Source organism: Myotis myotis, unplaced genomic scaffold, assembly GCF_014108235.1.
Source record: "Myotis myotis isolate mMyoMyo1 unplaced genomic scaffold, mMyoMyo1.p scaffold_m19_p_1, whole genome shotgun sequence".
Taxonomy (NCBI): Eukaryota; Metazoa; Chordata; class Mammalia; order Chiroptera; family Vespertilionidae; genus Myotis; species Myotis myotis.
In genome coordinates, this window is record NW_023416313.1 from 59,727,981 (window position 1) to 59,753,906 (window position 25,926).

At 39.9% G+C, this 25,926-nt stretch overlaps 1 protein-coding gene across 9 annotated transcripts in view; it reads left to right on the forward strand.

The window, feature by feature from the left end:
• The window catches only part of HERC3 (HECT and RLD domain containing E3 ubiquitin protein ligase 3), a 97,046-nt gene that overhangs the window by 41,000 nt on the left and 30,120 nt on the right, over positions 1-25,926 (forward strand). For 6 of the 9 annotated variants that reach the window (XR_004972751.1, XR_004972752.1, XM_036339497.1 and 3 more), the window contains 11 exons: positions 782-1,003; positions 1,901-1,992; positions 2,802-2,932; positions 3,802-3,962; positions 5,864-5,940; positions 11,325-11,449; positions 13,807-13,866; positions 16,981-17,092; positions 17,489-17,678; positions 19,669-19,832; positions 19,965-20,078. Coding sequence is in view for 6 of the 9 variants with exons in the window: in XM_036339497.1 (XP_036195390.1) it covers positions 782-1,003; positions 1,901-1,992; positions 2,802-2,932; positions 3,802-3,962; positions 5,864-5,940; positions 11,325-11,449; positions 13,807-13,866; positions 16,981-17,092; positions 17,489-17,678; positions 19,669-19,832; positions 19,965-20,078 (1,448 nt within the window). In the remaining 3 variants the exon portion in view is untranslated. Of the gene's footprint in view, positions 1-781; positions 1,004-1,900; positions 1,993-2,801; positions 2,933-3,801; positions 3,963-5,863; positions 5,941-11,324; positions 11,450-13,806; positions 13,867-14,333; positions 14,380-16,980; positions 17,093-17,488; positions 17,679-18,141; positions 18,304-19,668; positions 19,833-19,964; positions 20,079-25,926 lie in introns of those variants that run through there. The other 3 variants (XM_036339538.1, XM_036339548.1, XR_004972754.1) reach the window with 3 other exon arrangements.

Below are 25,926 nucleotides of genomic sequence, written 5' to 3' on the forward strand. Positions count from 1 at the left end.
TATCTAACTGGAAACCTTTAATTAACTGGTTAGTGTCTATGCATTGCTGTTGGACAGTGGCCGTTCTCCGGCACCCTTACTTTTCTCAGGTGTGAATGATGAAAAAGGTGGTCATCATAGCTGCTCTAGTTCTCTTGCAGGGGAAGACAAGCAGCAGACAGGACTGTACCCAAGTGTTCTTGAGCATATGAGCCTACAGAAGATTGGTTTTTCTTAGCTGCACCTCACTATCAAGCTCTATTCCACTATTGGGTACCCCAATAAATGACAAAGAAAGAGCTAGAGAAACCTAAGCCAGCAAATAATACTGTATTCTCTGTTAGAATAAATTTGAAAGAAATCTACACAACATGTCCTGTTCTGATAGATACTCTGTGGTGTAATTCAGCTCATGCTGAACCTCTTGAAATCCTGGGTCTCATGGTCTTGGGGTGTTCAGAAATAGTTCATCTTGCTTAGTGGTTTTAAGCCTGGTAATTGTCCTATTCAAAACTGAATTGTCTTAAACATTTGATATTTTAATTGCATAACTGTTAATAGCCTTTGAAGAATAGTAAGACTTAGCTTATCTCTCTGTTGTTAAGACAAGTGGGAGTTTTGGTTAGGACAGCCTTACAGCATGAAGTGTCTCTGCTCCCTTGCTCTTGGGGCAGGTTTGATGTATGTATGGGATCAGCTAACAAATGATCCTACTGGGCAACTGTGTTGTTCTAATGGATTGTTTTTGTGGATGGAACTTGTATCATTTCTGGTAATACTTGTTATCCTGTTCTTATTTCAGATGGTCAGTTCTTCACCTGGGGAAAGAATAGCCATGGGCAGCTGGGCCTGGGGAAGGAGTTTCCCTCCCAAGCCAGCCCGCAGCGGGTGAGGTCCCTGGAGGGGATCCCGCTGGCTCAGGTGGCTGCAGGAGGGGCCCACAGCTTTGCCCTGTCTCTCTCTGGAGCTGTTTTTGGCTGGGGGATGAATAATGCAGGGCAACTAGGGCTCAGTGATGAAGAAGGTAGGTAAACTCTTCATACATACCTTTTTGTTCAAAAACACATTTATTCGTTTAACACATGTTTCCTGGTGATCTACTCTGTGCTGGACCCATGTTAGTTACTAAGGGTGCAGCAGTGAACAAAGCAGATAAGATCTAGGCTTAGTGAAGATTGCATGGTGGGCACAAACCAGTAAGTATATAGTCAGGGATTTGAGAGGAAAATTTCCTGTTTTACATTTGTGGTCAGGGAGGGCGTCTCTGATAAGAGGATGTTTGAGCAGAGCCCTGTAGGAAGTCAGGTAAGAAAAGTAACATATGGATATCTGGGCAAAGAATGTTCCTGTGAAAGGGAGCAGGATGAGCAAAGGCTATGATGCAGGAAGATACATGGTGTTCTTGAGTAGAGTGAGCTGGGGGAAGATAGCAGAGCCGGAGGTCAGATGGGCAGTGTAGGTCAATCATGTAGGGCCTGGTAGGGCAGGATCAGGATTTTGGCTTCTTTTCTCGGTGAGGGTTTTGAGAGGAGTGATTTATCTTGACTCTGGCTATAGTGGGTCCAGGGGGAAGCTGGAAGAGCAGTATGGAGGTAGTGGGAGTAAAGTCAGATTTTGTATCGACTTTGAAGAGAAGAAAAGCTGGAAGGATAAAGTTGCCATTTATGAAAAGAGGAAACCTCTGTGTGTGGTGGGGGATGGGCAGGAGGGGGGCAGGCAGAGTTGGGGAGTGTAGGGAAACTATGCATTGTGTTTTAGATATATTAAATGAGATGTCTGTTGGACATCCAAATGAAGATGTATGCAGGAAGATGAATATATGAGTCAGCCATCCAGGGGACCCAAAATTCATGCTAAGATAGTATGTTATTTCATCTCAAGGGCAAATGGTAGTGACATTCTGATATTTATCTTACTCTAGATCGAGAGTCCCCTTGCCATGTGAAACTTTTACGAACGCAAAAAGTTGTCTATATTAGTTGTGGAGAAGAACACACAGCGGTCCTCACAAAAGTAAGGGACTCTGGAGTATTCTGGAATAATCTGGTACTGGATATGACATGGATGATTATCATTGATTAAGTATTTTATTATTTTTTATCCTCACCCGAGGATATTTTTTCCATTTATTTCTAGAGAGAGTGGAAAGGAAGGAGGAGGGAGGGAAAGAAGGGGGGGGAGAAGAGAGAGAGAGGGGGGAGAAAAGGGGGGAAGAGAGAGACGGGGGGAAAGAGAGAGGGGGAAAAGAGGAGAGAAACACCAACATGAGAGAGATTCATCAATTAATTGTCCCCCACACAAGCTCCTACTGGGTCTGGGGATCCTGCAACTGAGGTATGTGCCCTTGAATTGCAGCTGGCCTTAAACCTTTCAGTTCACTATAATAAAATACCTTAGCATTTGTTCAAGTGTAGCTGTTAAAAATACATCTTACTTAACCAAGGAGTTTGTAGAGCATTTAATTCTTTTATATATGAGTGATCATGCATTCATCTCATTTCATCTGTTTCTTTGTTTCTCTCTTTTTTTTTTGTTTTGCTTCCTAACACATCATTGTACTTTTAAACAGTTTTCAAAATTTACAGTTGGCACACATTCCCTTGAGCAGTGCTGTCTTTGTTCCATAAAGTTATCTTACGTTCCTTTATTATTATTATTTTATTAATGAATGTCCCATAGCAGTGATCTTGGCCAAGTATAAGGTGAGCATAGTGTCTTTGTACAGACCATTTGTGATATGAATTTTGTACGCAGAAGGTTTGAGAGGAGTGTACTCAAACTCAGCAGTCCAGTGCAGTCATGTAATGTTTGCTCCTTGTTAGAGTGGAGGTGTGTTTACCTTTGGTGCTGGTTCCTGCGGGCAACTTGGACATGATTCCATGAATGATGAGGTTAATCCAAGAAGAGTTCTAGAGCTGATGGGCAGTGAAGTAACTCAGATTGCTTGTGGCAGGTGAGTGCTCGCTCCTAAGAGCTTCCTAGTATCTATCTATCTATCTATCTATCATCTATCTATCTATCTATCTATCTATCTATCTATCTATCTATCTATCTATATTTTTATTGATTTCTGAGAGGAAGGGAGAGGAAGAGAGAGATAGAAACATCAATGATGAGAGAGAACCACTGATTGGCTGCCTCCTGCACGCCCCCTACTGAGGATCGAGTCTGCAACCTGGGCATGTGACCTTGACCACAATTGAACCTGGGACCCTTCAGTCTGCAGGCTGACTCTCTATCCACTGAGCCAAACTGGCTAAGGCCCTACTAGCTAATTAGACCCAGAAATGGATCTTGTCTTGTAGTGATGGAGAATGTGGTTAGACCTAATCACTATTATTTTAAGAAATCAAAGCTGCTGCACACCTATGGTGAAAGTTTGGAGAGAGTTGGTTCTGAGCAGGGTGTGGTAAGGAAGGGTTTTAGATAAGCAGAGGAACATGGGGACATTAGGCTTCTTTTGGGATAAAGAGTAGCAGGATGTGGGGAAGACATGAAGAAAGGAAAGTGAGAGAGCCTCCGAGAACTTCTAAGAAATTCTGCTTGGACCACCCGCCTTCTTCCCTCTCATCCTAAAGGCCAAATGCAGCAGGACATCCAGCTCTTCCCAAGTCTTGCCATCTTCCCCATGACCAAGAGCGTCAGAGAAGGATAGGAGTATGGGAAGCCAGCCACTGTGAAGAGAGTCACATAGAAATATGGGGGAGGCTTTCTAGGGGCATGCCTAGGAATAGCTGTGCTCAACATGTGGACGTTAAAAGTCAGAGTCTGAGTGTATATCCGTATTCAGTAATTATTTTTAATTTAATTATATTTCCCCAGACAACACACCCTTGCCTTCGTGCCTTCTTCTGGACTCATCTATGCATTTGGTTGTGGAGCAAGAGGTCAACTAGGAACTGGACATACTTGTAATGTTAAGTGCCCATCTCCTGTGAAAGGCTACTGGGCTGCCCATAGTGGTCAGCTGTCAGCCACAGCTGGTAAGAGTGATTTTCATTAGAATTTAATGATATTTAAATGACAGAAACAATTTTTTAGAAAACATGTTTCTATTTTTTCCTTGAGGTCTTTTGAGAGAATGAATATGAGGTTTTTTTCTTTTAATATCAATCAACAAATATTTGAGTACTAACTATATAGGTGAGATCCTAAAGAATAAAGCAGAAAATGTTCTTTTGGCCCCAAGAACTTTGGTAGACATTTTAATTACTATGAAAGTTAATGTTTATTGAATGCTTGACCAAGTTCCGTTACTATGCTAAGCACTTGGGATAACTTTAAAAACTAGTGGTTGTTATCCTCCTGCCGGCGATGAAGAAACAGTCTTAAGGGAAGTTAAGTAACTTGCCCAAGATCACAGAGATTCTAGGGCAGGATTTAAATTCAGATCTGCCTCATTCTAAAGCCTGTGCTCTTAATACTTGTACTGTGTTACTTTCCTTTGCTAATAATTTGGTCATAAGATGACACAGTTTCATTTTATGCCATTGTCACCTTTCCTTAAAAAAATAGTTAAATAGCATAGTGTCCAAAATAAGGCAGGCTCAGTGTGAATAAATGCAGAGGCTGAAATGGAGCTGGAGAGTCATTACAAGAAGCATAATTTAATAATTTTGAAGACTGTAAAGTGACACTTTCAGGATTGTGGGAAGCTTCAGGACAGGGACTGAATCTTTTCCTCTTTGTAAACCTAGCCTGCAGCACAGGGCCTTGCGCAAACTTCTCACTCAGTAAATATTTGTGGAATGAATATATGAGTGTCTAAAAATGTAGAACTTAAAAGATAAAATAAACGGGAGTTTTTTCTTTTTTTTTTTTGCAATGTTCCAAAAAGTGAAAGAATGGCTTGGTGTCCTCTCTGTCATTTGTAAATGTCTTTTTCTCAAGATATTGTACTTATTATGTTAGGAATATATGTGTTTAAGAAATACTAACTTTATATACTAACTTTAAATACTCAAGTGCTTTAAAGGTTGATTTGAAACCCAAAGTTTCGAAGTTTAATTACAACCTAACTTAGGTGCCTTTTCCTTATGTGATCATAAACTTGTGTTACAATGTTTGCCAAAATGATTTTATAACATAAGTAGGTACATTTCAATTTATTATGGTAAATGCTGTGGTTTTAGGAACTTTCATGGTAATGTGGGAACACAGGGGAAGGCTTCAAGGAGTATTCCAGTTAGAGGAAGTTTGAGGTGTGTCTTAAAGGATGATTTGGAGTCACCCAGGTAGAGGACTGTGAGGGAGTGGGTGCTGCGTACCACAATGGCCCAGTTCCAGGAGCACTGTTCCGATTATGCTCTAGAAGACACCATTCATGGAAACAGTGTGTGCTGGTGGTGGTGGAAGGAAAAGGCATGGAGACATGGAATGCAATGGTACTAGATTAGAAATAAAAGCAGCGTGATGGTATTAGAGTATTACCACAGACACAGTGTGATGACATACAAAGCAGGGAGTAGGACACGCAGGTTCTTATATGGCAAGCTTCATCCTGAAGGGGCTAGGGAGCACCACACTCAGATGTTGAATTCTTTGTTAGGCAGATGTTACTGTTCATAGTACTGACCGTTTTAAATTGCAGGTCAGTGGCGTGACAGAACTAGAATGAAAAATAGAAACGAGGTCAGCATTAGCTGGCATTTGGTGAGGGGATGGAGATAGGGTTAGAGTGGAGGCTACCATTTGATATATTTATTTTTAATTGAAGTAGAAACAGTCCTGGGCAGAGAGCCAGGAGACAGTTTTTTTTTTCACTTCTCTGACATAATTAAAATGGATAGGAAACCATTGTGAAGGATATTTTGGAATATTAGAAAAGGGATCAAGGAAAAACTTTAATTATTGAAAAATATGCTGTTGAAAATTTTTTTGACAGATCGCTTTAAATATCATATTGTTAAGCAGATCTTCTCTGGAGGAGACCAAACTTTTGTACTTTGCTCCAAATATGAGGTAAAATTTTCTTTTGACTATTACTTTGGGGGTTGAATGATGGTGAACCAGTATTTATTTTAATAAATAATTATATGGAAAAATAAATAATTACACAAGAGCAATGTTACTCTTTGTTTCTACCAGTTTATCTTATTAAAATAAGCAAACTAAACCTTGTAGACATTAGCTTTATTTTGCTTCCTTGAAGTGCCAATATTTTTTTCTGGTATTTTAGTCATAGAGTTCTAATTTATAATTTAAAATTATTTGTATCTATATCTGTTCCAAAAGAGATTTAAGGATACCTAGATAGTTCATATGTACTTTGTCATTATTAGACTTCCTGTTTCTTTGCTTCTCCCTGAAGTAGTGAAAATACTAGGTGTTTGAGAACTTAGTGGGTTTCTTTCTTTCTTTTTTTTTTTTACATGATTGAATATATACAAAATATAGAAGAGATATCCCAGTATTTAACTATCCTTTCTCATTTATAATCTGCTCATTGCACCACACTAAAATTTTCCTCATACTGTCCCCTGCATTATTATTATGTTAAGTCAGGAAGAAGGAGGTTCCAGTATCTTTTGTGGTTGAAGGTAGGAGAATATGGCCTAGGTATCTGCAACAGTGCTTTAATTCATTGCCCTCTTCCTGGATGAGGAAAATCAGTCTGCAGCCAGCACCAGAGAATTGCTTTGTGCCCTCCATCCTCTCTTCTACTCTTGTGCTTTCTCTCCTCTCCTCTCTCATGCCCATCCTGCATTGATCCTTATCCTATTCTGGAGGAGCAAGGAAGGGGCATTGGTGATGATAAAGGATTCCAAATTGGAAATTCTCCCCATCAGTCTGATATTTTGCCATCCTTAAATATGAAATGTTCTTACCTTCTAATTAGTAAAATTCTATGCTTTTGGTAGAAAAGGTTGTGGTGGAGCCTGAGGCTGCAGGTTGGACAGCTAAAACTGATAATTAGATATTTTCCAGGTCAGCAACCTGAAGAAGGTTCTGTTTAGTGGCACCATCTGGGGTGATTGGGAACTCTAATTGTAGACCTATTTTAGACCCAGCTTCAGTGCTTCACAGAGAAATGTTGAGGAAAGCTGAAATTATTCTGTTTCTTTAAGATGCCAATAAAGTGAAGTATGAAAAACACTGCATCTCTGCAGAATAATAACTTTTTGTCCACAAGTAGTACAGTTCGAAGTACTCATATTCCTAAGAAACTGACTTGAATAATATTATCCGAAATATCCAAAAATATTTTTCCTGTGCAATTCAACATAAAACTTAGTTTCCTTCCTTTTATAAATGTTATCTGATATAGCATGGTGGGGCAAAAGTAGGTTCACAGTTGTTTGGTGGAAGCCTGGGAAGGGAGAGAGCGTGGGATGGAGGGGGTCATTGGGGAAAGGAAGGGAGGCATCTACTTTTTAACAATAAAGATAAAAAAATAAAGTAATATAATAAGTTAATAAATTAATTAAAGTCAATAATAATACAAGAATAAACTCTGTGTTTCAAGTACTCACAACTGTAAACCTACTTTTGCCCCACCCTGTAGTATCCCTGAAGAATCTTTGCTCCTTCTGTTGTCCAGTCTCCAGCTCACTTTTGCCAGCACCAGCATTGGCCTTTGCAGTCCCCCTGACTTTCTTCATTCTGTTCTGTGTTCCTTTTGCTATTTTCTTCAGGTGTTCTCATACAGACCATGTCTTGCAAATTTTATGTTTAGGTTCATTTTTCTTTGCCTAATTCAAGGAATCATAAATTGTTTCAAAGCCACTTGTCTCACCACCACCAAAATGGGTTCTGAATCCAAATACAGAGATGACATCTGCTGGTCTTAAACATTTTGGTTAGTTTTCTTGAATTTCTGTCTTGGGTACTGTTTCCTTCCCAGGGTGAAGGACATCGATGACCATTTGTTTCCACTGAAGTAGTCGGTTGGTCAGCAACTTCTTGGTGTGGATAGTTACTGGGATGTTCATGATGGCAGCCGATCCTTAAGCAGCCAAAGAGGAAGAAAAGCTGTAGTTGAATTTTAAATTTACTGTAATTAACACTGATGTGACTGGCAAAACATTGATGAGAAGGAAGTGAAATAGGTTAGTGTTAAAGAAACAGGGCAGGTTAAAGTTTAAACACCTGTTAAGAGTAGTATGCATTAAAAATGTAAGATTGCAAGGGAAAAAAGAAAATAAAAATAGGGTATTACTTGGTAAAGTGTTGCTCTTTTTTAAAAACAAACCTATACACTTTTACTTAAGCCATTAACCATAGATTTTTGTTTAGATACAGAAACTGATCAAATCATGTTTATCTTGTTACCCTATCACATGAAGGAATCACTTAAAGAACCAATAAAAAGCATCTGTGTAGTAACAGGCTCCATTTAAAAATATATATATATTTCTTTATTGATTTCAGAGAGGAAGGGAGTGAGAGAGATAGAAACATCAATGATGAGTATCATTGATCGCCTGCCTCCTGCACACCCCTTACTGGGGATCGAGCCCACAACCCGGGCATGTGCCCTTGGCCGGAATTGAACCTGGGACCCTTCATTCCGCAGGCTGACACTCTATCCACTCAGCTAAACTGCCTATGGCCAGGCTCCATTTTTGTAAAATGCTGATTCATTCATTAATACCAGGCCTGAGGTGGAAGAAGGGAGGGGAGGAATTATGTTCAGGTACTCCTTTGCTACATTTGATTCTAGGTCTTGGCAATTTAGTGAGTGTAAACCATAGCCATTTTTCCTTTCATCTTGTTCCCTAGATAGGACTGAAGAGGGAATGCAGTTGGGATTGTGTGTGTGTGTGTGTGTGTGTGTGTGTGCACGCGCATGTGCACGTGCGTGTGTATCTTTCTGAAAGCCTGCTATCCTATATAATAAAAGGCTGATATGCAAATTGACCAAACAGCAGAACAACTTGTTGCTATGACGTGCACTGACCACCAGCGGGCAGATGCTCAATGCAGGAGCTGCCCCCTGGTGTTCAGTGTACTCCCACAGGGGGAGCGCTGCTCAGCCAGAAGCCAGGCTCAGGGCTGGTGAGTGCAGTGTTGGTGGCCTCTTCCACCTCTGCGGAAGTGTAAGGATGTCCAGGTGGACATTCCCTGAGGGCTCTTGGACTGCAAGAGGGTGCAGGCCAGGCTGAGGGGATCCCCCCAAGTGCATGAATTCGTGCACCAAGCCTCTACTGCAGTGGTTCTCAACCTGTGGGTCGTGACCCCTTTGGGGGGTCTAATGACCCTTTCACAGGGATCGCCTAAGACCATCAGAAAACACATATATAATTACATATTGTTTTTGTGATTAATCACTCTGCTTTAATTATGTTCAATTTGTAACAATGAGAGTACATCCTGCAATCAGATATTTACATTACAATTCATAACAGTAGCAAAGTAACAGTTATGAAGTAGCAACGAAAATAATTTTATGGTTGGGGGTCACCACAACATGAAGAACTGTATTAAAGGGTTGCGGCATTAGGAAGGTTGAGAACCACTGCTCGAGTGTGACATAATCCTCTTTTTTCTTAGTTATTCTCAACCTTGGTTGCTCATTGAAATCACCTGGGGGGCCTTAAAAAATGCTAATGCCCCTAGGGAATTCGATTGAATTGGTGTAGTGTGACTTGGCCGCCAAGATTTGTAATTGCTCTGGTGATCCAAGAGTAGCCAAAGTTGAGAAACACTATCCTAGACCAACTTTTTCGTTTTGGCCTGTATGTAATTAGAAGACATTGATTAGAAGAAAATTGATGCTTTTTCTTAAATCTTTAGGTAAGTCTGAAATTGTACTTTATTTAAGGCATCTGAAGTTTATTGGGTGGACATATAGGGAAGAATGAGAAAATAATTCCATGTCTATATTTTATTTATAAGTTTGTGTTCAGCTTCACCCTTCAACGGGGGAAGTAATTAAAATTTACATAACAACAATAGTTTAAAAACCAAAGTGTGTTTGTATTTGCTCAAATGTCTACTTTGTCTTATGATTTTTATCTATATAATCCAAGATGACTTCTGCTCTTTCAATAGATGTCTGTGGCCATTTTAGTAAAATAATTATCATGAACCGGATCAGAAACTTTGGCAAGCATCTCTGATTCGTAACACGACTTCTTTTTTTCCCTTATAATGATATCTTAACTCATAATTATGGGGAAAACTAAGAAAATTTGCTTTGAAAGTTGTGTTTTTATGTGTAGATGCAAACTAGAAAAAAAATGATCATTTTATGAATTGGTGGATGAATGCTCTACTATTTTGCTTTTTTTATATATATATTTTATTGCTTTCAGAGAGGAAAGGAGAGGGAAAGAGATAGAAACATCAATGATGAGAGAGAATCATTGATTGGCTGCCTCCTGTACGCCCCCTACTGAAGATCACGCCCACAACCCCAGGCATGTGCCCTTGACCCGAATTGAACCCAGGATCCTTTAGTACCGCAGGCTGACACACTGAGCCAAATAGGGCACTTTTTGCTCTTTTCTATTGACAAGTATAGGAGGCATAAAACACTTTCAACTTTTTCGTAGTTCTACATCAAGAATAGGATTTGGGGAAAATTAGTTGAAAAGGGAAAATTTTTAAAATAAAATTGCTTATGTTTTTAAAATCTCACTGAATAAAGGATGTACAGTCCTGGGCAACATTTAGAATTTTTAAGTCCACTATTGACATGTCCTTTTGCCACCTTTATAAATTTATAGCTATAAACTTGGAGCAAGAAACTAAAAGTCATTTTTATAGATTATTTGCAATATACATTATAACAGCTTTTTATAATATATTTTGTTGGAGTTCAGTGAATATTTATGGCACATGATTAATATCTTAAAAACCTTGCTATTACGGTGATTCAGGGCAAGAAGTCTGGAAAAGTCATATTGAGTTGGTTTTTCTGGGAAACAAACTATGAAACAGATTTATGTTCAGAAAGTTGTTTTGGGGAGTTCGTTGTGGAACAACCTTTACATGGAATGAAGGAGTCAGGTTTGGGCAGAGGGAGAAGTTGATCTGCCAATCAGTATAACTTAGTCCCCAGTCAACCCTTGGGGAGCTCTGAAGTTGGGGTGGCGCTTCAGCCATTCCTGAGTTGAGGCAAAGGGGCTGAGCCTTTACACCACACCTCTAACTGCCACTGGATGGGAAAGGAGTGAAGCAATTTCTGGAGAGCAGCCCAGCTGTCAGCTGTCAGAAGCTTATACTCTCAGCAGCTGGGGGGAGTGAGTTCCCCCTTTCTGAAGGGTGGGGGGCATCTGGGCAGTGCACCCCAGCTCCTGTAGTAAGTGAAACACAAAATGGAGATTATGTCGGGAGAAGCAGAAGGGAAAAGATCCATCCTACATAATTTCTCATTTTTACTGTTGTATTTCATCCTCCAGAATTCTTCTCCTGCTGTTGACTTCAGGATTATGAACCAAGCACATTATACCAGTTTAATAAATGATGAAACCATAGCAGCTTGGAAACAAAAACTCTCAGAACACAACAATGCAAATACAATCAAGTATGTGATTATTTGTTTTTATTTTTTCAAAAGTGTAGTGGAACCTTCTATCAGTGATTTTCCCCACTTTCATATTGAGGTTGTGAATATAAATGATGTTTTACATTTTAGGGAACCAGTTTTGCACCTATATATTTAGGATTTGGTGTTCTTACCCCAAATAGCATACTAGGTTGTTCCTTCTTCATTCTTTCAGAGATTGTAGTCTTCAATCTGCCTTGTTCAGATCTTAAAAATCCTGATGAAGGTCTGAGTTGGCCTTTCTGTTAAGAAAATTTATTATTGTTATTGTTTGACCCCAAGAGTTTCTTCATATGCATGTTTCAAAGCATCCTAAGTCTAAGATAGCTATCTTACCTCATCTGAATATTCTAGGATTCACAATGATTAGTTGAGATAGTAATTCAGTGTCAAGTAGGGGGAAAAAATATAATAAAAAGTATTGAGGCCTTTTATCAAGTTTATTTTATTCTTAAAGGAGAATTTTTTACTGAATATTTTTATACATTTTTCATTGGTTTTCTTTAGCATTTCTATTTTTCTGCAGAGAATCTTCTTCTTGGCAATGAATGAATCACATTTGCTGTACTAAGCAGTGGTCATTCCCAGAAATGTATATAATATACCTGGCTTTATGCCATGGATTGTAGTGGGGCAGATGACCAGGGTCTGAACTTAGGGCACACTGGGGGTCTTTGGGAATGCCCTAGTGCTGGGGTCCCACCCCAGCAGGTCCAGGAGTCCCCAAAGGTGTGGACGGAATCGGCGAAGAAGGAATGACACAGAGACAGCGTTCAGTTGATCAGCAGCCTAGCCAGGATCTCTAGCCAAGTTCTGGTCAGGATCTCCAGCCAGGTTCTGTGTCCATGTTCTCTTGCTAGGTTCTCCAGCCAGGTTCTCCAGGTTCTCCAGCCAGGTTTTGTAGCCATGTTCCCTCGCTAGGTTCTCCAGCCAGGCTCTGTCACCAGGTTCTAGTCAGGTTCTCTTGCCATGTTCTATCCAGGTTCTGTAGCCAGGTTCTCTCACTAGGTTCTGTCTCTAGGTTCTGTGGCCAGTTTCTGTCCAGGATCTTTTGCCATGTTCTCTCGCTAGGTTCTGTCTCTAGGTTCTGTGTAGGTTCTGTGTCTAGGTTCTGTCTGTGCAGTTGTCTTGTTACATCTGTATTTATACCAGTTGATTCCAATCCTATCAATCTGTATTCCAAAGTAGGACGTTTCTTATCTCCATTCCAGGGAGTAAAGATTATGTAGCTTAAGCATGATTGTTCGTAGTTAAAGTGATTACCCGCCTGGCACTTAGTTAAGGGGTTTTATTCCCTCCCTAACTTCAGGGGAAAATCCCTACCTGGGGAAACAACCTTTCTCAGAGAGGTGACCTTGGTTAAAACACATAGTGCCAAGAAGGTGAGCAAACATATCAAGAACAGTATGCCATATATGCCAGGTCCCTTGAAACAGCAAGGATGGACCGGCTCCCGGCACCCTCGAGCAGTTCTTGGCTGTCCTCATAATAGATGTCTCAACAGAGGAGTTCAGGCTGGAAGGTAGCAGGGGAAACTGGACTAGATTCACTGTTGAAGGGCTGGGTGGAGCGGGTACTGAGGACTGTAGCCTCACTTAGCTGGAACCATGACACTTTGCTAGTTTTCAGTTTTCTCATAAAATGAAAGGATGGAAGAAATGATCTCTAAAGATCTTTCCTGACCCAGATTCTATGATTAATAGAAGTGACTGAAACAGCCTTCACAACCATGTATTTGTTTCATTCCCCCCCTTTCCTTAAACTGAATAAGAGGGTCTAGAGCTCCTGACATGCAGTTTCACTCTGGATCCTTGGAAACTAGTTATTTTCGCAGAACCTGTATAATCTAAGTAATAGGAATAAACACACATTTCAGTTATCGTCCATTTTATTCTCAGATAGGCAGCAAAATAGAAGGAAGTGGTTTAGCTATTTGCAAAGATAATTTCTGTATTTGGGAGATAGCTCAACTTCTCTGTTTTGGTTTTATTTTTTGTTCATGTTTGGAGATGAGGTGGAGCGTAGATGGCTGGTGGTAGAATAATGTTCAAGATCATTACCAGGTGTAAGAAGTTTTTCTTTTGATAGTTTAATGCTCTGTTTTTATTTTAATATGACTTATGGAAAACTTAAGCTCCTGTTCATTTTGAGATGTGATGCAGTGTTGTTGGTTTTTTAAGCAAATTGTATGCACATTTTCCAGTGCTTCACCTGAGACCCTAGAAAGAGCTACTATTAATGAAACCCTAGAATATATGTCTAATCTATTGCTGATGCTTAAATAACTACCTATTTGTAATTATTAAAGGCTTTCCTCCCTTTTTCTCCCTGAACAGTGATGTTGTTCAGATATTATCTTCTGCAGCCTGTTGGAATGGAAGTTTTCTTGAGAAAAAGTAAGTGACTTAGAGTCTTAAAAAATACCCAAATGTCATAAATACCCACATGTGATACAGGTACTTACTCAGCAAAGGCTGTGAAACACTTCTGTTCTCTTTGATGGTGGTTGGCCTTAATTCAGTGGATAAGCTAATGACTTATGCAGAAAATGGAATGACCAGTAGTAATGAAGGAAAGGCAATGCTGACTTATGCCTGGTTGGCAGAGAGGCCGATTACCAAGGAGAGAGGCTGTGTCTCAGAAAGAGTTGATGTAATCAAAAGTAAGATTTTTGCCCTGACCTGTTTGGCTCAGTGGTTAGAGTGTCAGCCTGTGGTCTGAAGGGGCACAGGTTTGATTCCAGGTCAAGGGCGTATACCTTGGTTCCAGAGCAGGAGGCAACCAATCCATGTGTCCCTCTCACATCAGTGATTTCCTCTTTCCTTTCTCTCACTCTCTCTCCCCCTTCCTCCACCTTCCACAGGCTCTAAAGATCAGTGGAAAGAATATCCTCATTCCTCAAATGAGGATTAATCAAAGGAAAAAAGTAAGATTTATCAGGGTATTCTAAAATGCTACTAATCCTACCATGTGTACAGCATTTATTCTCGAATTCTTTTTTAAAAAATATATTTTTATTGATTTCAAAGAGGAAGAGAGGAGGAGAGAGAGTTAGAAACATCAATGATGAGAAAGAATCATTGATTGACTGCCTCCTGCATGCCCCACACGGGGGATCAAGCCCGCAACCTGGGCATGTGCCCTTGACCAGAATCGAACCCGGGACCTTCCAGTCCACAAGCCAGTGCTCTATCCACTGAGACAAGCCGGCTAGGGCTATTCTTGAATTCTTAATTCTCTAAATAATCTCTTTGATTTCCTATCCCATATGATTTTTTTTTTTTCTCATTAAGAGTGAGCTTAGGGGAAAGGTTCAAGGAGACTTCAGGGCTTCTTGGACTCAGGTCCAGCCCAGCTCACCAGGAAAGTACATTTGGGCTGAACCCTCAGGTAGTAAATAGAGTGTGTGGGTTTGGGGTTTTTTTTCCTTGACTTGGCCTTATCCCTTCTGCAGATATAACCCTTAGGAACCTGATGCAGCAGAGGGTTTGTCATGGGTTTTGATTTTTGGTGATCCCAGATCCTTACCATTTCTTCGTACTTTTTGCCAGTGAGAATCCCAAGAAGACTTGGACATCATTTCTGTGTATGAATCCCACTCCCCCATCCCACCTAACTGGGTTGCAAGAGGTCACTTCAGAAACTCTTCAGTGAATTAGAGATTGCTAAGTGATTTACTTGTATCATTAGGGCAGCTAGAATGAGCTTATCCAATTCATTTCAGACTCAATCCTTAGCCTTTTCCTCCAGGGAAAAGTATTCTGGATTGTGCTGATTTTGGTCTTTTTTAGAACAGTGATTCTCAACCAGGCTGATTTTGCTTCCGTGGGATATCTGGCAATGTCTGGTGACATTTTTTGTTACAATGGGGGAAGGTATGCTACTGGCACCTAGTAGGCAAAGGCTAGGGATGCTGCTAAGTAGCTCACAATCCCACCCATTCAACGAAGAATTTTCCAGCCTCAAAAGTTAATAGTAACAAGGCTGAGAAATCTTGTTCTAGAAGGACAGCTCTTATGGTTAGGAATGGCTCTCAGACAGATCTGTCGGGTTCTCCATCCTTAATAACATGGATTCCATCAGGTTCTGGGGGGAAGCTTTTTTTTTTTTTGACTGACAACAGTGCCATTTCACGAGTCTTGCTCCTGCAGCTTATACAGAATGCATTGATGGGAACCAGTTAAAGTGAAGACCAGTTTTACAGAGCATACGTGTAAAATCTTTTGTCTTTTTTTGGTATTTTGTTTTTTCTTAACAGTGTAGCAAAATTATATCTAAGCATATGGAAAGTTACATATGGGACACCAGAATGAATTTTTATGGTTTGGGCAGATTTTTTTTTTGAACAACAACAAAAGACCCAGCAAAGCCCAACCATCTCCTCTTGATTTGACAGTTCAGGTTCCAACACATATAACTGTGGTTTAAAAATAAATGTGAGAAGCTCTGCTTATGTTTTTATAAATTAAACCATTGCTGTCAGAGGGTGTTAAGACTATCTGAATGTGTCCATTACTCATAAACAGAAACCTGTTTTGCAAATAGCTAGTTCTTTTGTGATTGATAGATGTGGTATGTTCAAGAGCGGACACTTAAAAGAGACATTCTTTAAGTCTAAAAGACCGAAGACTTTATTAAGAGTACTCGAAAATGCTCTTTATTCAAGGTTGGAAAAAAGATAAGTTGCTAGGAAGTTAAAAACGGTAGCAGTGAAATTTAGTCCCTGGGTGAATGTAATTGTATCTTTCTCTTTTTTAAAAACATGTTTTCATTGATTTTAGAGAGAGAGAAGGAGAGGGAGGGAGGGAGGGAGAGAGAGAGAGAGAAAGAGAGAGAGAGAGAGAGGAACAGAAACATGAATGAGAGAGAAACATCAATAGGTTGCCTCCTGCACGCCCCCTACTAGGGATCGAGCCAGCAACCTGGGCATGTGCCCTAAACCAGGAATCCAACTGGTGACCTCTTGGTATATGGGACAGTGCTCAATCCACTGAGCCACACTGGCCAAGCTGTAATTGTATCTCTTGTGTTAACTAGTAGAGACATTAGCTTTGTATTTGTTGTAGATCTGATTTTAAGAAAGGCTTTAAGCAAGGAGGTTCTACTTGCCACTTGTTGATGAGTGGTCCAGTTTGCAGAGGGGACGACTTCTGCATCTGGGCACAGCACCCACTGCTTGTTCAGTGCACCACAGTTACAGAAAAAGGCAAAAACACAAGAGTAAGTCAGGGAAATAACACTGCTCATAAACTGTGAGACGGCCTCAAATTGCAATGATGATCCTTGTACTTAGACAGGAAGGAAAAAAGCCTTGACAATTTTAAGAATATCTTGAAAAAGGGATTCCAGAGAGGTTTATTCTGTCTGACTTTTCCAAAGTGTTCTATATTGTCTGCCAGGTCAAATTTAAATGTGATCAGTATTGATAAACTATTTTGTTTACCTGTTTATAATTCCTGTCAGAGTGTTTGCTTTGTGTTTCTTACATCCTCTTGTTTTTGTTTGTTTAGAATTGATGAACATTTTAAAACAAGTCCCAAAATCCCTGGGATTGACCTGAACTCAACTAGGATATTATTTGAGAAGTTAATGAACTCTCAGCATTCTGTGATTCTAGAACAGGTATGTTCTTTACGTTGACAAAGTGCATGTTTAAAAGTGTATTTTTTTCTCTTCAGTTTTCAAGAGAAAGAAAAAGACGAACAGGCAAAGGTCTTATATAAACCTTAATTCTAAAATACTCAGTTTGGGAATTTGACCTACCTTCCACTTTCTTTTTGGCCTAAACCTTCCTAAGGAAATGCCTCTCCAGAGTGTAAGGTCTGCATGGGCAGGACTCTTTGATTTTTCTTTTGACTGATATATTCTGAACACCTACATCAGTGCCTGGCTCATAGGAGGTCCTCAGTGATACAATGCGTGAGAGTTGAGAATCTATTAAATAGCATATGAATTAGAGATGGGGTAACTAGATCTCATGTATGCTTGAATTGCTCAATGCTCTTTTCTCTTGTACAGATCTTAAACAGCTTTGAAAGTTGCCTGATTCCTCAGTTGTCAAGTTCACCACCAGATGTTGAAGCTATGCGAATCTATTTAATACTACCTGAGTTCCCCCTACTCCAGGATTCCAAGTATTATATAACGTTGACTCTTCCTCTGGCTATGGCCATTCTGCGGCTGGATACAAACCCTAGCAAAGTATTAGGTGAATTTGCTATATTCAGTACTAGTGATTTTGTGCTTTTTATTTTATTGGTGTGACCACTGGCTATCGGTGGATTGAGATCTAAGAAGCTATTTGTTGCCATTTTACATCCTTAACATTTTAACCTTTTTTTCTTTGCTGTTAATTTCTAACTAGCCGTATTGGCAATTTGAACAAATTGAACCATTATTTTGGTTATTTGAAATAACTCACGCCACACTAATATTGACTTTTAAATATTCACAAAGATAGATTATCCAGCTTTATTTTTCCTTTTCCTGTTCTTGCTAGTAGTTAGTATGCCTCAAAATTTAATGTCTGTCATTGCTTTTACTCCTATACCTAACTTAGGGGGTGGGAGTGAAATGAACAGTTTTGGTGATTCACAGGTCTCCAGAAAAGGAGAGGAAGAAAATGATCTGGTGGAGACTTACCAAATGTTTGTTTTGTTTTTCTTTTTTAGGGCAGTTGAGTCCTCACTGATTTTTGCAGGCTACGGACACTTTGCTGAGATAAGAACCTTCCGTTCCTCAGTGAATTGGAGAGTGTCTCTCATGGGAGTAGCACCTGAGATGTTTTTATTAACCAAGTGCAGAAAGTTTGTCTACTGTTTTTTTTCCCCCTGGTAAATTTTTTAGGTGTTCACTGCAGCTCAGTAACGTCTGCGTTCCCTGAGAAGTAGGATGTTACTTGAGTGTGATCTCCCCATGAGGAGGCTATGTTCCTCGAGTGGAATATTGGAGTAGATTGCTTCCACCTTTGCAGAAGATATAAACACAGAAGTCATGGAAGCACTACTAGTAATATGTTAGCCCTTAGTTATTTTTTTAAGATCAAAAGCCTTTTGGAGCATATTTTCTCAGATGTGCTAATAAGACTGTGAGGTAGAGAGATGGCAACTTGAGAAGGAGCATAGTACCTGACTTTTAAATGTTGAAGGTTTTTGATTTTAATTTTTTCAGGTAGGATGGCACAAAGCGATCGAAATCATTCAGTTTTACACTGAATTTGTTTTTAACTTCTAATTATAGAAATATAAACTTTTAAAAATGCCCTAAAGTAGAGAGAACACTACAGGACATCATCAATTAGTTATTATCAACATTTTGCCCTTTTTATCTATTCCCCTGCCACAACCTTTTTATTTTTGCTGGAATTTTATTTTTAAGTCTCAGATATATTATTTAATCTCTTACATATTTCAGTATGGCTGAATTTATTACTGACAAAAGAGAAGTCATTGATATCGTTTTCTTGTCAGGTCATTTGTTTGGTGAGAAGCAGAAATAGTAGTTTTTCAAGTAATTATGCCTCTTGAAAGGAAGGAATGGTTGTCATATTGATGCTGTTCTGGGATGTGTGGTCATTGGCATCCCTAATCCAGGATTTAGGTGTGGTGGATGAGAAGGGGGCTGAAAGGACTAAGATAGATGACTGCTCCTGCCCAAAATATGTACCTTAGCATCTTGTCCACAATGTACCCTTGGGAGTGAAATTATATAATTAGCCTTCTAAATGAGTTTTTGAGCGGAAAAAATCAGATCAAGATTTACAAAAAAGGCTCCAGAGATTCTTGTAGCTGCTGCTCTCTCTAGAAATACTTTAGTAAATTCCTTAAAAAACACCCACGTTTTTATTGATTTTAGAGAGTGAGGAAAGGAGAGGGAGAGAGAAACATCGATGAGAGAGAAACATCGATCAGCAGCCTCCTGCGTGCCCCCTACTGGAAATTGAGCCAGAAACCCAGTCATGTGCCCTGACTGGGATTCAGATTGGTGACCTCTCGGTGTATAGGATGACGTTCAACCAACTGAGCCACACCAGTGAGGGCTATTGGGTTCTTTTAAAGTCAATTTTAGGAAACTGTATTTTAGAATGACGTTCGCTTTCTAGCTGGAGTGGTTTTTAGCTAGTAGGCAGAAAACATAAATACTTCAGACATAAATACCAAGATTATATGTTGAAATATGGTTTTTCTTTCTTTCTAAAGATAACTGGTGGTCTCAGGTATGCCCAAAATATTTCATGAAGCTGGTAAACCTCTATAAAGACGCAGTTGTTTATCTACTTCAAGGAAGAAAGACATTCTTAATTCCTGTACTGTTTAACAATTATATTACAGCAGCTCTCAAGCTCTTGGAGAAATTATATAAGGTAAATATTGAGTGTGACGAGTGGGGAGAAGGCTGAATACATGGGAGGGTTGAATGTCCTGCTGAGATGTTCTGTGGGAAGTCATTGTCCAATTGTCTTGGTTTTAGTTGTCCTTATTTTGTTCTATATCAGGTAAATCTTAAAGTGAAGCATGTGGAATATGATACATTTTACATTCCTGAGATTTCCAGTCTTGTGGACATTCAGGAAGACTACCTCATGTGGTTCTTGCATCAGGCAGGCACGGTAAGAATTCATGTAAAGCATATCTTACAGCTTTAGTCTTTTCTCAGAGTACAAATAAGGATAATGAAAGCACACCTGAGCCCTATAAATTTGTCCTTGACTTTGGAGTTCATATCATACCTGTGTTTTATCCACTGGCTTTTGCATTCTTAAAGTTTGAAGTGTTTTGTGTAATTACAAATGATCACAAGGAGTTATGATTGAGTAGTCACACAGAAATGGTGTAAATTTTAATTAGTTGTCAACATGAAAAAAAAATCAAGGTATCTAAAGTAGTCAGACTCATAGAAACAGAAAGTAGAATTGTGGGGAAGGGAAGTGGGTAGTTGTATAATGGGTATAGGGTTTCCGTTTTGCAAGTTGAAAGCATTCTGGAGATCATTGCCCAGTAATGCAAATGGAGTTAATATTTACTGAACTGTATACTTTTAAATGATATAGTAAACTTTGTTATATGTATTTTATCACACTTTAAAAAATGTCAAGAAATATTAATTGAATTTTTCACTTTTCTTGGAACTCAGAAGATCTGGCAACATGACCTTCTTCCCAGATGGCACTAATTGGTTGGAGTTCAATAGTGGTTCTTTAGACGAGGTTTCTGTGTGCCACAATCCCCACTGCAGCTTGATTTTGACATTGAGTAAAGGACATTTGCTAATTATCAGCTTCTAATAGCTATCCTACTTCAGTCATCTTATTCAGCTGCTTGAACCCTATAGGGCCACTCAGATTTAGGATTATGTGAATGAAAAGGTCACATATCCCTGACGCAGTTCTCACCATATGTTAGACATGCTGCCCAAAGAACTTCGTGCAGATTCCTGCCTGCCACCCTTGACTTGGCAAGAACTGCTGAGTTTGAATGTACTGTCTTGAGGTATATGAAAGGCTTTTTAGATCCCCCATCTGTGGAGTATGTTTGAGTTATGTCAGAAAACAGAATGATTGTTTGGTTATAATATTTAGTGAAGCCATGCACAGCAGATACATTTGAAGTGAGTTCTTGCCAGTTTAACAGATTTATCACATGTAGGCAATATTTTCCCAGTAGGGTTTTTGGAGGTCAATAATTGCCTACAAAAGCAAGGTATTGCAGTAGGTTTATTTGACTAAGCAAGATTATTTTCTTTATCAAATAATAGATGATGAATGTTAGACATAATATGTGTTTTTAATAAGATTTTATAATTACCTTAAAAATACTTTTCAATAAAAGTGGAGTAGAGTATTCTAAATAGGTTTACGAGGGAAATTTAACATGGAGGCTAACAATGAGCTCTGCTTTCACCCATTAATTTAGAAATCGTAAAAAGATTAACTTTTTTCATTGATCTGTATCAAGTTATTACTCATTGAATAATGAAATGTGAAGAGCTGAAATAAGCCTTATGAATTATTTAGGCCAATTGCTTTGTTTTTAGGTGAGGAAATGGAGACTCCCGAGAAGTTAAACAATTTTCCCACCAATTTAATTAGCCATAAAAGCCAATTCTTCTGACTTCTAATCTATACACTTTCTCTGACTTAATGTTGAATAGGATAATTCTAATGAACCCCGATTCTTTTTGCCACTGAAAAAGAAGTTACAGCTCTTAAATTCTAGATTATTGTGACTGTAATCTCTGAATGGAAGTTAAATGAGCAACTTTACAACTTTTTTATAGTTTTTTCTCTTAACATTTAATAAGCAAATATAGTTTTGAATACCAAATGCTCATCTCCAGTAATTAAGAAAGGTAGAAAATAAGGTGAAATTACTATGTGAACTTTTGTAATTTTTGTGGAATTTTAAAAAGCTATATAAAGTGCAATAGTATTAGAAATTGAAGTTTAAATTTCTTGATATCTTGGGTTTTAACCTGAATTACTAAACCTATTTTATACATAAAATTATATGTTTTTTAAACCACTGTTTTGGTATGTAAATGACACATGATATTATATTAGTTCAGGTGTACAACATAATGACTCATTGTTTGTATGCACTATGAAATGGTGACCATAAAAATATCTAGTTACCGTCTGTCACCATACATAGTTACAGATGTTTTTTTCTTGTGATGAGAACTTTTAAGATTTACTCTTTTAACAACTTTAAAATGTGCAGTACAGTATTATTATTAGGTAAGTCACCATGCCGTACATTAGCTCCTCAGAACTTACACCCTTTGACCTATATCTCCCCATCTTCCCAATCCCCTGGAAACCACCACTGTGTCTGTGAGATTGGCTTTTTTTTTTTTTTTTTTAATTGCTCATACAAGTGATACCTTATAGTATTTGTCTTTCTCTGGCTTATTTCACTTTGCATAATGCCTTTCAGGTTCGCCCATGTTGTTGCAAATGGCAAGATTTCCTTGTTTGTTTGTTTTTCTTATGGTGGAATAATATCCCATTGTATATATACACAATAAATATTTTTGTGTGTGTGTTAAATTTTTTAGCTTGGTAGTAGCTGAGGCAGTAGAGCATGTAGTTCAGAGGACATGCTTGGGTCGAAAAGAGATAGGTTCTAGTCTCCACTCTGGCCTATTACCTATGTGACCCCAGGCAAGTTACTTAATTTCTATAGGCCTAGCATCCTCATTTGTAATGAGAATTATAACAGTATTGTGAGACTTAAATGGAGGAAAGCATGCATGGAAAAGCCTTAGTTGGCAGAGTGCTTTACTTGGCATATAGTAAGTTCTCAACTGTTTTTCAGTAAGCTGTTCTTGGCACCTAAAGTGTGTAGGGTGCTTGCTAGTCACTGGGGATGGAGACATGGAGAGGACATGGTGGCTGCCTCTATGGGGTGTTCAGTCCAGAGGCAACAGTGAAAAAGGAATTTCAAAGGGATATAACACATATGCAAATGGCTATGGAGCACAAATGCACATTCTGAAGTGTCTGATTTTTGCTCATTTTAAAGAAGAGGTGGTAGTGGCTTGTTTATTTCCATTAATAAACTGCCATCATCCACTTGAAAATTAACACAGAATGAGTGACTTTGTGGCTCCCATAGAGGCAGCACAAGTGAGAAAGTTAGTGAAGTAAATGCTTCAAAAATAAAACTAGAGTCAACTTGTTACCATATGTGTTACAAGGAGGCAGTGTTTTGTCTCTGAGTACCAGTATTGTGCATGGTCAGACAAGGCATATGTTTTTGCCTCAGCATCAGTGATGGCAGGGAGCCAGATTTTGCCCATGGCGTGTATAGGAACCTGTGGTGCAGGCAGGCCTCACAGCAGAAGCTCCTGTTTCTTTCTTGGCACAGCAGGTGTTTATGCAATGACTCCTGTCCCCAGTCACAGTCACATTTAGGAAATGTTGGCTTGGAATTAAAAAATAAAAAAGATATTCCCAGTTCTTCAGTTCTGTACCATGTACTTGCTCATTGCTCCTATTTCATATACTTGAAAAAGGTCACAGTGCAACCCCATTTCAAGCTTAAACATTTGAAATGTGATTCACTGGTACTCTGCTAGTTTTAGATTGGTGAGACTCATTTTGGGGGAACAGACAGCGTAGGGCAGGCAGCTCCTCAGAGAGGATCACATGTCAGTTCATATGTGTCCTTCTCAATTAGGGAAAGTAACCTTGAAGTTAAATCATAACATGGTTGTTTCAGTATTTACTTCATGTCATATGGAAATACCAGTACTAATACCATATCTAAAATATTCAGCATTCACATACGAAATTAAGTGAAATTATTATATTTCGTATACTAAAACTTAAAGACTTACACAAAGTTTGTAGATGTATATTAGACCTTCATATAGGTCTGGTGCTTATTTAGACCGAATAGCCTTGCCTTCTGCACCTTCCTTAGAGCTGGCACTGTGGTCCTCTCTGGGGGGAGGGTCTTCTGGACCAACAACTCTGTGGCCTTGGCTTTGGTTCCTAACTGAGGTAGTTTTGGATTTCTTTTCAGCAAACCCACTCAACTGAGAGCATGGTGACCCTGCCCGAAATTTAACCTCCTCTCCTTCTCCAGAACATAGATCAGTCTCCTTCCAAATCTGGGCTCTGTCAGGGGGTGGGGAGGGGTCAGGCAAGAAGTGAAGGGAGGGAATAAGAGCTTGTGGGGCTTGCAGGGAGAGGGTGGTACAGAGAATCAGAACTGGAGTGGGACTGGAGAGAGACAAGAAATACACAGCAGCTGATTGATGTCTGAAATGATACTGAGTGGGGGCAAAAGTAGGTTTACAGTTTGTATGGAAAATAATACAATAATAAATAATATAATAATTATGAACTGTGTTTCATGTACTCATAACTGTAAACCTATAGTTGTCCCACCTGTATATTGCACTAGTTTTTAAAAATACTAGGTACACTAGGGTGCTTTAATGCCAACAACTGTTTCCACAGTCACTGCTGTTGCTTCTCCCATAGTCACTTTTACATTTGAAGTGTTCAAAACTTCATCTTGTTTTATAGACCAACACACATTAAAGGTCATCCTTTTTTCTTGAATAAGCAAGTCATGTTTCTGTTACCAATCGGGGTTACCAGTTGGGACTTCTTGTTTTAGTCTACGCAGAAAAGATTTTAAGGAAAGCAAAATGGGGTTTATTGAAGATAACATTCCAAACCTGGAGCAGGCCAGGCCCCGAACTCCAGGTTTAAAAGAGGGATTTTCTGAGTGGAGACTTTCATTTGCATTCAGGAATGGTTGACAGAAACTATATTTCTTCTGGGCCTGCCCTTATACATAATTCATACAGAAAAACTCATGGAGGCGTGGGGTCAAAACTGAAATGCAGATCCTATCTAATAAAAGAGAAACATGGTGCCGAAACCGGTTTGGCTCAGTGGATAGAGCGTCGGCCTGTGGACTGAAGGATCCCAGGTTCGATTCCGGTCAGGGGCATGTGCCTGGATTGCGGGCACATCCCCAGTGGGAGATGTGCAGGAGGCAGCTGATCGATGTTTCTCTCTCATCGATGTTTCTAACTATCTCTCTCCCTTCCTCTCTGTAAAAAAAAAAAAAGAAAAAAAAAAAAGAGAGAAACATGGTAATTGGCGTACGACCGCTACCCTTCCCATTGGCTAATCAGGGCGATATGCAAATTAACTGTCAGCCAAGATGGCGGCCGGCAGCCAGGCAGCTTGAAACTAACATGAGGCTTGCTTGCTTCAGTGATGGAGGACTCCAACGTTCCCCGCCTGCCGCTGCAGGCCTCTGAGCTGCAAGCAACTATGTAACAAACATAGAAGCTAAACAAAACCCCAGAAACCTGCCAGGCTTCAGCCAGCAGGATTGCAACATTTTAAGCAAAGGCCAGAAACCTACTTTCAGCAGCGGAGGCCTAAGAGCTGGAGCCAAGCCTCAAAGCTAAAGCTGGCCCAGAATAAAAAAAGAAAAAAAGGAGCTGTTGGGAGCTTCAGTCACCCCCAGCCTGAAAACAGCCCTCAGCTCCTCACCCAGACTGGCCAGGCACCCCAGTGGGGACCCCCACCCTGAAGGGTGTGTGACCAGCTGCAAACAGCCATCATCCCCTCACCCAGGCTGGCCAGGCACCCCAGTGGGGACCCCCACCCTGATCCAGGACACCCTTCAGGGCAAACCAGCCGGCACCCACTCATGCACCAGGCCTCTACCCTATATAGTAAATGGGTAATATGCCTCCCAGCACCGGGATCAGTGTGACAGGGGGCAGCTCCCAAACCCCCTGATCGCCCTGCGGCTCTGTGTGTGACAGGGTGTGGCGCCCCAACCCCCCCCCCCCCCCCCCACGGGCCCTGCTCTGTGCGTGACAGGGTACAGAGTCCCAACCCCCCTGATGGGCCCTGCTCTGTGCGTGACAGGGGGCAGCGCCCCAACCCCCTGATTGGCCCTGCTCTGTGCATGACAGGG